The sequence below is a fragment of the Bos javanicus genome, chromosome 5, assembly GCF_032452875.1.
Source record: "Bos javanicus breed banteng chromosome 5, ARS-OSU_banteng_1.0, whole genome shotgun sequence".
In the NCBI taxonomy this organism is placed as follows: domain Eukaryota; kingdom Metazoa; phylum Chordata; class Mammalia; order Artiodactyla; family Bovidae; genus Bos; species Bos javanicus.
The window spans coordinates 109,243,983-109,256,561 of record NC_083872.1 but is presented as its reverse complement, the minus strand read 5'-3'; the positions used below and the strand labels follow the sequence as shown (position 1 = coordinate 109,256,561).

At 53.2% G+C, this 12,579-nt stretch overlaps 1 protein-coding gene across 15 annotated transcripts in view; it reads right to left on the bottom strand.

Annotated features, from left to right (window-relative positions):
* Nucleotides 1–10,513: 10,513 nt before the first annotated feature.
* CACNA1C (calcium voltage-gated channel subunit alpha1 C) overlaps nucleotides 10,514–12,579 on the bottom strand; it is a 459,914-nt gene continuing 457,848 nt past the window's right edge. For all 15 annotated transcript variants that reach the window (XM_061418379.1, XM_061418380.1, XM_061418378.1 and 12 more), the window contains one exon: nucleotides 10,514–12,252. In XM_061418379.1, the coding sequence (XP_061274363.1) occupies nucleotides 11,950–12,252 (303 nt within the window). In that variant the 3' untranslated portion in view covers nucleotides 10,514–11,949. The remainder of the gene's footprint in view (nucleotides 12,253–12,579) is intronic.

Sequence of the window (12,579 nt, the reverse complement as noted above, 5' to 3'; positions counted from 1 at the left end):
CCTTTAGGATGAACTGGTTTGATCTCCTTGCAGTCCAGGGACTCTCAAAAGTCTTCTCCAACACCACAGTTCAAAAGCATCCATTCTTCGGTACTCAGCTTTCTTTATAGTCCAACTCTTACATCCATATATGACTGCTGGAAAAGCTATAGCTTTGACTACACAGACCTTTCTTGGCAGAGTAATGTCTCTGCTTTTTAATATGCTTTCTAGGTTGTTCATAGCTTTTCTTTCAAGGGGCAAGCATCTTTTAATTTCATGGCTGCAGTCACCATCTGCAGTGATTTGGAGCCCAAGAAAATAAAGTCTCTCACTGTTTCCATTGTTTCTCCATCTATTTGCCATGAAGTGATGGGACTGGATGCCATGATCTTTGTTTTCTGAATGTTGAGTTTTAAGCCAGCTTTTTCACTCTGCTCTTTTACTTTTATCAAAAGGCTCTTTAGTTCATCTTCACTTTTTGCCATAAGGGTGGTGTCATCTGCATATCTGAGGTTATTGATATTTCTCCCAGCAATCTTGATTCCAGCTTGAGCTTCATCCAATCCAGCATTTTGCCTGATATACTCTGATATAAGTTAAATAAGCAGGATGACATTATACAGCCTTGACATACTCCTTTCCCAATTTGGAACCAGTCCTTTGTTTCATGTCTGGTTCTAACTGTTACTTCTTATCCTGCATATAGGTTTCTCAGGAGGCAGGTAAGGTGGTCTGGTATTCCCATCTCTTGAAGAATTTTTCACAGTTTATTGTGATCCACACAGTCAAAGGCTTTGGCATAGTCAATGAAGCAGAAGTAGATGTTTTTCTGGAATTTTCTTGCTTTTTCTATGATCCAACGAATGTTGGCAGTTTGATCTCTGGTTTCTCTGTCTTTTCTAAATCCAGCTTGAACATCTGAAAAGTTCTTGGTTCATGTACTGTTGAAGCCTACCTAGCTTGGAGAATTTTGAACATTACTTTGCTAGCATGAAGACTGTGGGTAGGCTCTGCAAAGTTTGTAAACTCTTGGAGATGATTTGCAAAATGTTTATTTGTGAGTGTACTTTTCTCTGGATAGATTTAATCAGAATCTTGAAGGAGTTTTGGTGATTACAAAACCAAATCAAACCATTGCCACAGTTGAAACCACAGCACAGATTTAGTCTAATCTTTCCACTTAATGTTAAGTAAACTGAGGCTCTCAGAGAGTCCATCCCTGCCTGAGGTCAGAGAGAGTCAGGGCAGAGCCCAGGGAGCAGGGGTGGGGCATGTGGTGAGCTCAGGAAAGGAATTAAATGTTCTGTCCTCTTGGATTGGGGTTCCCCGCACAGGGAATCCCCACCTCCAGGAATAATGATTAAATTTATGGCTTTAAAAGGGAACCTTGAAATTTGAAGGAAGAGAGGAGAGGGATGTAGATGGAACAGAAAGTCATGTTGGGCAAGATGAATCAGAAAAATCAGAAGGGATTCCCATGAAGCTGAGGGGTCCTGTCGAACTCTGCGGAAGTGATTGTCAGCAATGTGCTGGAGGGCAGTGTGCTCAACTGGAGGGCAGCAGAGTGTAAATTCATTGGAGAGTACTTCTCAATCAAAATCTCATTGGGCTGAGGACTTCCCTGGTGGTCCAGTGGTTAAGACCCTGTGCTTCCCCTGCATGAGGGAGTGGGTTCGATCCCTGAAACTAACATCCTGCATGTCGCATGGCCAGATAAGTAAATAAATAATAACCTTAAAAAGAAAAATCCTACCGGCTTTTTTCATGGAAATTGACAAGCCGATTCTAAACTTTGGGTGGAAACTCAAAGGACCGAGACTCTCCAAAGCCATTTTGGAAAAGAATAAAGTTCAGTCTTTGCTAACCGCTTGTCATATTTGCATTTCTGGTGTTAGAGCACTTGGCTGTGTGTCTTGGAAACATTGAAAAATTGCAGATATGATGTTTGCCCCCAGATATTTCAACAAGCATCTCCTAAGAAGAAGGACGGCTTACCTAAACATTATGCACAGAAGAAAATGAACAAGAACCTCCTAACGTTCAGTTCCTGTTCAAATTCTCCAAATCGTGCCCCACGTGTTTTCACAGTTGCTTTTCTCAAACCAGGGCTCACTGCAGTTTCACAACGCATGAGGTGACGTCACCTCTTTCAATTGAGAACATTTCCCTAGCTGGTTTTGTTTTTAAAATGATATTGAATATTCCACACTTTCTACTCATCTGGCAGTTTCTTGGTGGTGTCTCCGCATGACTTTTTTTATTCCCTGCACTTCCTGTAGACAGGGAGTGAGGTCTGAAGGCTCAGTTTGATTCAGGTGAAACGTTTTGGCAAGAGCACCTTCCAGGTGATGCTGCGTATTTCACAGGACATCGCACCAGGAGGCTACGAGGCTAGCTGCCTTATTACTTGATTTCCTTTGGACAGCTTTGTAGAGATCTATTGACATACTGTGTGCGATATACCTGTTTAAAGGGTCCAGGTTATGAAACCACCACCTCGGCTTGTCTCCCTACAGTCCCTGCGGAGTCCAATCACCTGGTGACCAGCAGAGAAGCAAGGCTTTTAGTTTCATCAACCCTTGTCAGGCCCCCAGGCCCACCCCTGCCCGAGGCTCTAGACTCAGAAAGACCCAGGGTGGAGGCCTTGAGAGGCTTCTGTTGAGCTGTGAAGGCGCAGCCCCACTGGGGTCGAGGGACAGAAGTCAGACCCCAAGGGGGAAATGGTTGTTGGGGAGTTGGGATCCCTCGGAAAGCAAGTCCCGGGGTGCTGGCTGGAGGGGGCAGAGTGACCCTCCGGGCAAGGCCGAGAGGAGCTCAGCACCGCCCCCCCCAACCTGTGTTCTGTGCTCTCAGATCCAGGTGCTCATTCAGTTCCTCGGAGCTCATTTCTGGGTTTGCACAGAGCAGGTTGACGGATGAGCCTGCGGAGCCTGAGACCCAGATGAGAGGGGAGGGGGAAACCCTGTTTGCTCTGCAGACACAAGGCCCGGCCTGGCCAGGTTCCACTGCCACCACCATCTGTGGGGTGGTGACGTGGGTTTTATAGACCTGCAAACAAGCCTGCAGAGATGATGTGATTTACCCCAGGCCACAGAGCTACAGCTCTGTGTGCACAAGGATTACGTATCAATAATCAGGTGTTTTTTTTTTTTTAAACTGAGATGTAGTTGATTTACAATATCGTATCAGTTGCAGGTGTACAACATGGTGATTCAATACATTAATAGATTACACTCAGTTTAAAGTTATTACAACGGAATGACTAATTCCCTGTGCAGTACAATATCCTTGTAGCTTATCTACTTTATACATAGCAGTTTGTTCCTCTTCCTCCCCAGCACCTACCTTGCCCCTCTCCTCTTTCCTTTCCCCTGGTAACCACTGATTTGTTCTCTGTATCTGTGGATCTGTTTTCGTTTGTCCTGAACCAGACTTGGGTCTACCTGCCCGGGCGCAGTAAAGCCAATCTTCCAGGCTCTCATGGGTTGTGGTGAAAGAACAGTGTTTAATGCAAGATGTGCAATGTGGGGACAGGTGGGGAGAATGGGCCACTCAGGCTCAGAAGACTTGGCCTTCCCTTTGCTTTCAGGGAAAGGTTTTAAAAAGGCAACATTAGAGGAGAGGGTTGCAGGGGCTTGAGGGTCCATGAAGGCCACCTACCCGGCAAGCCACGTGGAGATGGGGAGAGAGAAGGAGGCGCACGGAATGAGGGCATAGTTCTGTTCACGACGTGGAAGCAGGAAGCGGCAAGGGCAGGGGAATGTCAGGTGTCCCTGTCCCCTCACAGGCCCAGGTCAGTTCAGTCACTCAGTCATGTCCAACTCTTTGCGAGCCCAAGAACCACAGCATGCCAGGCTTCCCTGTCCATCACCAACTCCCAGAGTTTACCCAAACTCATGTCCATTGAGTCGGTGATGCCATCCAACCATCTCATCCTCTGTTGTCCCCTTCTCCCACCTTCAACCTTTCCCAGCATCAGGGTCTTTTCAAATGAGTCAGCTCTTTGCATCGGTGGCCAAAGTATTGGAGTTACAGCTTCAGCATCAGTCCTTCCAATGAACAAGGCCCAACTCATACCTAGTTCTTTGGGCAATCAGATCAATAACCACATCTGCCTTGTGGGGACAAAGGGAGAAGTGAGCAGAAGCAGGCCTGATGAGGGGAAGAGGCCGGAGCCCAGGCAGACCTGCACTCTGACCCTGGAGAGCAGAGCAGCAGGGAGGCTGTCCACCAATGAGGGCCTCTCACAGGCTGACCACGCCCAGGGTGGGGCCTGGCTCCCTTACTCCACTCAAGGAGGCATTCATAACCCAAGCAGAACAGATTAATCACAGGGCAAGTCTCCAGTCTGTCTCAGCTGATCGAAAGTATCATTTACAAGCTTTGGCACGCACTTTGTCATTGCTGGTAACACCTTGTTGCTGACTGTGACTGGAGGGGCAGCTCCTGGGGGGTGCCCACCCAGCTCCTCCTCCCGGAGCTGGACAAGCAGTGTCTACAGGAGTCCTTCACCTTTCTTGAGCCTGGACTCCAGAGCTCAGGGTACGGGGTAGGAGTAGGGGGTGGGGCTCCAGCAGAGGAGTGGGGAGAGCAGTGAATTCCCGGAATGGACTCAATTGTCCATGAGGATGATCTGTAACTTTTTCTAACTAAGATGTTGTTTCTGGGACTGGTTAGTTTTACACAGGGAATTATGAAGGTTGGTCTGAATCAGTTGGAGAAGGCAATGGCAACCCACTCCAGTACTCTTGCCTGGAAAATCCCATGGGCAAAGGAGCCTGGTAGGCTGCAGTCCACGGGGTCGCTAAGAGTCGGACACGACTGAGCGACTTCACTTTCACTTTTCACTTTCATGCATTGGAGAAGGAAATGGCAACCCACTCCAGTATTCTTGCCTGGAGAATCCCAGGGACAGGGGAGCCTGGTGGACTGCCATCTATGGGGTCGCACAGAGTCGGACACGACTGAAGTGACTTAGCAGCTTAGCAGCTGAATCAGTTTAATAATAAGAAAGAAGCTTTAATGTTTATAGGGCTTCCCTTATAGCTCAGTTGGTAAAGAATCCGCATGTAATGCAGGAGACCCCGGCTTGATCCCTGGGTCTGGGTAGGGAAGAACCCCTGGAGAAAGGATGGGCTACCCACTCCAGTATTCTTGGGCTTCCCTTGAGGCCCTGCTGGTAAAGAATCTACCTGCAATGTGAGAGACCTGGGTTCGATCCCTGGGTTGGGAAGATCCCCTGGAGTAAGGAAAGGCTACCTACTTCAGTATTCTGGCCTGGAGAGAATACTGTACAGTCCATGGAGTCGCAAAGAGTCGCACACAACTGTGTGACTTTCACTTTCACTTTGCATGCTTATAGCTTTCAAAGTAATTTAAAATACAGGTTTTTTGGGCCGGCCCTGCAGCTTGTGGGGCCTTCGTTTCCTGACAGGAAGTCAACCTGTACTGTCCGTAGTGAGAGCGCAGAATCCTAACCACTGGACCGCTGGGGAGAACCCAGAGTACGTTGATGTACATGATCTCCTCTCCCCACCACCCCTTGTTCCCTTCCCTCCCCTCTCCCTGTCCTTGCTTCATTCAAAACCAGTTCTGTGCCTTTTTCTATATGATGGTGGGTAGAGGAGAAGCATCTGGATTTTGTGGATCATCCATTTAATTTCTTCTCTTCTGTCCCCTTTCAACGTTTGACCATTAACCGAAAGGAAGGTGTAGGGGATGCAGTGAGTTACTGCAATGAGGTTGGAGACCATGCCCGGGGTCAGAGTCCCCGAGTTTCCCCTTTGGGGATTAGACGTCAGTGGAGGGTTAAGAACGGTCCTGCCAGTCCAGGAAACGGTCGAGGCGGTGAGAAGGGCAAGACGACCAAGCCAACGAGGACATTGTTAAGAAATTTATTTGCAATTCTTGTTTTTTGTTTTTTTTTTTTTGTTTGTTTTTTGTTTTTTAAATAACATCATTCCTTAGATAAAAATGCAATCTTACAGGAATATACACAGCGTCTCACAGAGATGGCCCTGAAGCTCTTCTCGACGCCCTGGCCTTTCTCGAGGTGAGAAGGGACACGGGCGAGGCCACCAACTCAGGTGACGATGTTACAAACTGTACAACAGTATTTACAACATGAGAGGGCCCGCAGGGAGGTGTGGGGGGCGTGGGGGGGGGCGCTGACTGTCTGAGAACCAGCGTGATTCTGTGAGTGGGGGGATTTGGGGGGACTCCGAGCCGGGACGAGAGGAGCAGAGGGGCTGCGTCTGGACCCTCCCGCACAGAGGACCTCGGCTGGGCGGCTCAAGGGGCACCCACATAAAACAGGAAAGAAGTGCCTGGCGCTTCACCAGCGGGAGCCTGCCACCCTCACCCTTAGTGGATGTGTTTTCCACGGGTGGTTCTCACTGCCACGTCACAGACTGGGCCAAACCTGCTCACCGTGGACATCTCAGCCTCGGAGCAGAGCTTCCTTGCACAGGGCTCCGGAATAAAGGGATGCGGAGGGGAAAGGCAGGAAGCAGGTCATCGGGTGGGAGGTCAAGGCCGGATTCTGAGGGCGGGGGATGCACTCTATACAGGCAGGCCCCCCAGGGCCTCACGTCTGGGGCTCAGGGCCACCTCGTGAGGGAGACCGTGGCACTGGGCTGTTTGTTTACAAGCCATCTCCCTCGAGTCCCAGGTTCTGTTTCCCTTTCAAGCCTTGGTGTGGCTTCTCCACGTTGGAGGTGTTGGGCGGGGAGCTTGCCTGCTGGGACCCATCTACGCACAGGAGCTTCCCCTGGCCAGCCCTGCTCCTGGAAGCAGGACCTGCAGGAGCTGGAGTGGGTGACAGAGGCCAGATCCTGTCTCCCTCATCCCGGCCCACAGACCCAAGGGCACCGAGGACGATGGCGTGGGAGCCTCAGGGCCACGTGGTGAGCAGGCACCACTGTGCCCAGACATGACCTGCAGACACAACTCCCCAACACAGACAGCCTCTACCCCACAGCTGCTCTGATGTGACCTTGGAGGAAACTGTTTCTCACGAACAAGCGATCCCAGGTGGCAAACTTGTTAATTCACGTGGGCTCAGTGTCCCGCTGCCTTTCTGAGAGCCGGATCCCAGCTAGGCCACTTGTTCTGAAATGGGGACCTGAATGCCTCACAAAGGGCTGCAGGCCGCGGGCTCGCCTGAACTCTCCTCAGTCACCTGGTGAACTGAGCTAGGGCCCGGGTGTCCCTGATTTCCCACATTTCCCACAGAAAGGGAGCCTCTGGGGACAATGCTGCCTCGGGGTCCGCCCTGAGGCTCCAGCCATTGGCCCACCTCAGCCTCATAGTACCTCCCGCATGTCCCGGGGCAACCACCCAGGAGGGGGCTCTACTGACACTCCAGGCGGCCCCCGGGTACCCCCCACCCACCCCTTGGCTGTGGACCAAGTCTCCTGAGTTCACGGCAGGAAAACTTCGATTTTAGGGGTGGTGGAATGTTCTAGAAGGGCAACGACATTTAGTTTATAGTCACTCCAATGGGCACCTTTGCCCGGGGTGGGGGAACCCCTGCTTCTCTCTGCAGCCGGTGCTCAGCCTTCTAAGAGGAGGATCAGCCTGGGAGGGCCAGCGTCTGCCCCCATCAGGTGTGTGCACGTGTGTGTGCATGTGAGCACGTGTGCAGGTGAGTGCGTGTGTACATGAGTGTGTGTAGACCTGTGCACGGGCGTGCCTCAAGCATCTCCCCGACAACTGGAAGCCTGGCAAAACCCATTTACCTGATAGTTTGCTCTCTGGCCCCACAAGGCAGTGCTTTGTTGCTTTGACACAAAAATAAATAAAATAAATTAAGACACAAATAAACGATGTCAGAATCAGCTCGCGGGGCACCCCCGCTCACCCAACTGGGGGTGGAGGGAAAACGGGGGTGGGGGTGGGGGGCACCGGGAGAGGGAGGCAGGTCCCCCTGATGGTACAGCCGCTGGGAAAGCTGGACACTGGCTTCCCGGGGTGACCTCAGGTCGCCCCTCCCTGCGCCCCCCGCCTGCCTTCAGGGCCCACGCCCCACGTGTGGGAAGGGGGTCCGCAGAGGAGCGGGCGGCGGGGGCAGACACCACACACGTCCAGGGAGGGTGGTTCGGCTGGGAAATAAGCTAGAGCGGAATTTTATTTTTTCTTCTTCTGAAGCAGATCTTGGGGTCTCGGCCCCTCTACCGTCCCAGCCAAGGTGGGCAGTCACCACAGACGTTTCCATGGAAAGAAGCTGCAGACACGAGGGTCAAACAGGCCCTGTGTCCCCATTTCCCTTCGGGTCTGTGCTAGTGCTCGCCGCAGACCAGAGCCTGGCCTGGGCACCTGGAGGGTGGACACCGGGTCGCCCTTCCCTGGCCGTTGCTGCCTCTCAGACATGACATGCCTGTCCCTGCAGGTTCCTCGGCGGGGCGGGGAGAGGCTACCACCGTCCCTTAGCCACATCTGTGATGAGGTGTGACAAGGCTGCCAGCACTGATCCCCGCTCCCGCCACCTCCTCCCTGTGCTGCTCTAAGTCCCTTCTGTTTCCTGGCCTTTGGGGTGGGGGCAGGTGCTATCACCCGCCCCCTGGAAAACAGCCTCACCCCCTCCATGACCTCCACACTCTTCCTTCCAGGGGCTCCTTTTCCTCAGAAAGACGCTTCATCGGACTTGGAGGGCGAGGTGCCCTTAGCTGACTGCTGGGGAGATGGTCTGAGCGGGGGATGGTGGGGAGGACGTGATGGGCAGCTCCTGATGACCCCCAGAGCTTGGAAGCCAGAGCGCAGAGGAGGATAAAGATGGGGTGCACAAGACTCTGGGGTCCAGCCAGACTGAGATGAAGGAAGCGACTGGAACAGAGAGCTTCTGAATGGAAGCTGAGAAAAACACATGAATCAAGCTGAAATCTGGGGGTTTAAAATCACCCTTTCTTCCCCAAGACCAAAAAGAACTTTCTAGGAGGGGGTGGGAAGGAGAAAAGCTCCTGAGTTACTGTAAGATCAAGGTGGAAACAAGAGGTTGCCTGTCAGTGGACAAACACAAGCCAGGTTCACGAACCCTGGACCCAAACTCTTCAGGCGCGTGGGGTCCTCGGCTACTGTGGCTTTTCTCCAGCCACCTGAGGGTTTCAGAAGACTCGATGGCTCTGCTTTTGAGAAGGTGCTATGTCAGGTGCAGAGATGGGGACCATGCTGCGGACGAGGCTCAGGAGGACAGGTGTCACATGTCCGTCCCGTGCTAGCCCGGCCCACGCTCAGGCCCAGGGAGACCCTTCCTTGGACAGGTCTTCCCGACAGACCAGCAGGCAGTGAGGAGGCCTGCGGTGTGAGATGGGATGAGGGCGCCATTGGCAGAGCCTAGCACGAGCTGGCCGGTGAGACTTGGTGGCACAGATGGAAAGTGCAAAACAGAAATGAAAGGCAGTACAAGGAGGCCATGTGTGTGCAGGTGTGTGGGGGAGGCCCGCTGAGGGCCCGTATTTCTCACCCGGGGGCCAAATGCGCAGCGGGAACCAGGCACCACTGCCGAAAGGCTCTGTTCTCCACCCTAGCTGACATCCTAGTGGCCGAGGCAGACACGGGGGAAGGGGACAAGGGACTTGAACGAAAGGTCTAGAAGACCACGGTGGCACCGAGGAGCAGCCTGAGATGGGAAGGGCTGGGCCTGGAGGAACAGGGCGCAGCCTGCTGTCCCCAGCCTGCGTTCACCGGGGGCTGAGCATCAGCCCATCACAGCAAAGCACATCTTTACAGAGGAAGGGGCTGCTCACACGAGTCAGCACCGAGATGGGCTGGGCGAGCCAGGCACTGGAGGCGACTCGACGGGGAGGGTCTAGATGAATGCCTGGGTCCTGTTTCCCCAAACTGGTCACGTTTCAATGCTCACTGCTGGAATCTCCTTGAGGATTCAGCACCCAACAGAGATGCCCCCCAGTGCCTCCAGTCCCACCCTCACCGCCAGCTCCCCACGCGCCACCCCCAATCCTGCTCCCTCTGTGGCTGCCACACCATGACGGCAGACCCTGGAGGAGACCCTGAAGGTGGAGAAGCGAGTCGGATGCCCTTGACTTTGGGTGGACGAGATGTCACCTGCTGCCTGGCTCCAGCCGAGGACTCCCTCTCCTCCACCCTCCTGGTCAGTGGACACATTCCTAAGGAACGCTTGTGCTGGGGGATGCCTGGCAGTGAGGTGAGCCACCTCTCCTGGGGGAGGGGGCCCTGTGCCTGCCTGTGATGGAAGAGGCTGGTCAGGGCACCCCACGACCCCTCACGGTGCGGGGCTGTCCCCGGAGAAATCCCAAATCCAAGAACTGGGGCAGAGCCGACAGAGTGAGGGTGGAATAGATGAGTCCTGGTCTCTCAAAGCAAGATACGGATACACCCACACCCAGGATTGGGAAAGTGGAGGCAAACAGAAGCGAACACAAGATATGCAAAACAGCGATGCCCAAGCCTGCATGGGACCCACACGGGTAGTGCCGGCACTCGTCACACAAGCGAGAAGAAGAGCCGTCCCATTTCCCAGCCACATGTAGAAAAGCACTTAAGAGCTCAAAGGTAAGGCTTGTCACACTCCAAATACAAAATGATTTACTTACATGCAGCAAATATACAAGAAGTGAATTCAAAAACAAACTTAATTCATTATATTCGCTTGGCACAATTGCAATTCAGTTTTAAAAAAATATTTGTAAAATACTGAGACTGACCTGAATTCAAGTATAACGGTCTCTTCAGCAGAAACACCATCAACGCAGTGAAACGTTACATAGAACAAATCGAAGCGAAAAGCCTTCTGAGTTTCTCCCTTAAATTTCTGTGTGGTTTTTTTAAATACAGTTTTAATGCCAACACAACTCACAATTGTATTTTTAAAATGAATATTATTGCATTGTTTTTGCATATCTTGTGGGACAGAAAATGCAGTTACTGATTCCCGTTTCAGAAGCAGAGACAGTGGTTTGTTTTTGCTTTCAAACGGCCCCAGATTCAGGCCTCCCTATGGCTGAGCCTGAAGGGGACCTGTGGGGGGCCTGGCGGCTGCAGACTGGCCCCCACCACACACACACCACCCGCCGCACACACGGCACACACACTCGGAGACCCCGGGCACCCACTACTATACACGCTTGTGCAAGACCCTACACCTTTAAATTAGGAAACCAAACCAAAAAAATCTTGTCACTACCTGCGGAAATTATAACAAATTATTGGGTGTACATGATGGCTGATAAAACCCTCCTACGGCGGCTCAGCTGAATCCTCCGTAGAAAAAGAAACCGACCGCTAAATAACACAACAAAACTAAATCCAATCTACATTTGCAAAAGTGAAGACAGTAAGGTGCGTGGCTGCAAAACTTTGTAAACACTCTTCTTTCTCCCCTCCCCCTGGGAAAACAAAATTATATATTAAAAAAAAAAAAACCCAAATGAAAACTACAACATGCTGTCAAGAAAAATGTCAAACCCCAAAACAAAAGCGCGCTGGACAGTCACCACTGGTCTTGTACCGGCGGGCATGCCCGCTCCCCTGGCCCCGCGACTGTGGCCTGGCAGGAAGAGTCCAGACACAGGTGGCGTGGGTGGCCATGGCTGGCCTCCTCCTCCCCAGGGGGGGCCGGGTCCTCTTTCCTTCTGTGGACGCACAGGGCCCTGGCTCTATGGGGACAGTGAGGCTCATACAGAATATGTGCAAAATGAGTTTTTTACAAGCAAAGTTGAAAGACACCCGTTTAGCATAGGGTCCTTTGGGTGAGGGCTGGGGAGTCAAGGTGGACCCCTCCCTGGTGCCCGCGCCCCCGCCCCCACCGCCCCCCGCCGGACACGGACTGCGGCTGCTCCTCTCCTGGCCACCGACTTGGTCTTGTCCCCACGAAATGAATGAAGACGCTGTTCCGGTTAACTCCAGGCCGCGAGAACAGTGAGGCACTTCTGAAACGAACCCATTAGGAACATTGAGACAAATAAAAAGCCGGCGTCTCCGGCCCGGCTGCTACAGGCCGCTGGCGAAGGCCCTGCTGTCCCGGGGCTCCTCTGCGCCCTGGCGGGGCTCGGCGCTGGGCGCCCAGGCTGCGTCCTCCACGCCCCCCGCTCGGTCCGGCCCCGGGTCCCTGCAGTTTGCACACGGGAGCAGGGTGCCGTTGGGGCTCTGCCCGGCGCCCCCGCTGAGGATGTCGTCAGCCGCGCTCTCCATCTCCTCAATGGTCATGTCGCAGGCATCGGCCAGCTCCTGCGTGGTGGCCTCGAGGAACCTGGGGTCCTGAGCAAACTGCCCCAATCCTTCCGAGATCAAGACCTGGGAGACAGGGACCGGGGACGTTACTGTGAGCCCAGCCCTTCCCCGTGGGGCTGGCGCAGGGGCTTCCGAGGGGTCACTTGGGGAAGAGAGAGTGTGTATGTATGCATGTGTGTGTGCACACGGGTGTGGATGTGCCTACACGCCAGGAAGGAGTGTGACGGAGTGCCCCCAGGACACTCAGGCGTGCAGGCCCGAGGAGAGACCTCTTGGGGTGGGGCACCGTCACCAAATGCAGGCAGGCTGCGTGCATGGAGGAAGCACGGGCCTGGTGCTCCCCCGGATCCTCCCCCGGGGGTGCCCTGATCCCCCACGGGACTCTTCCCA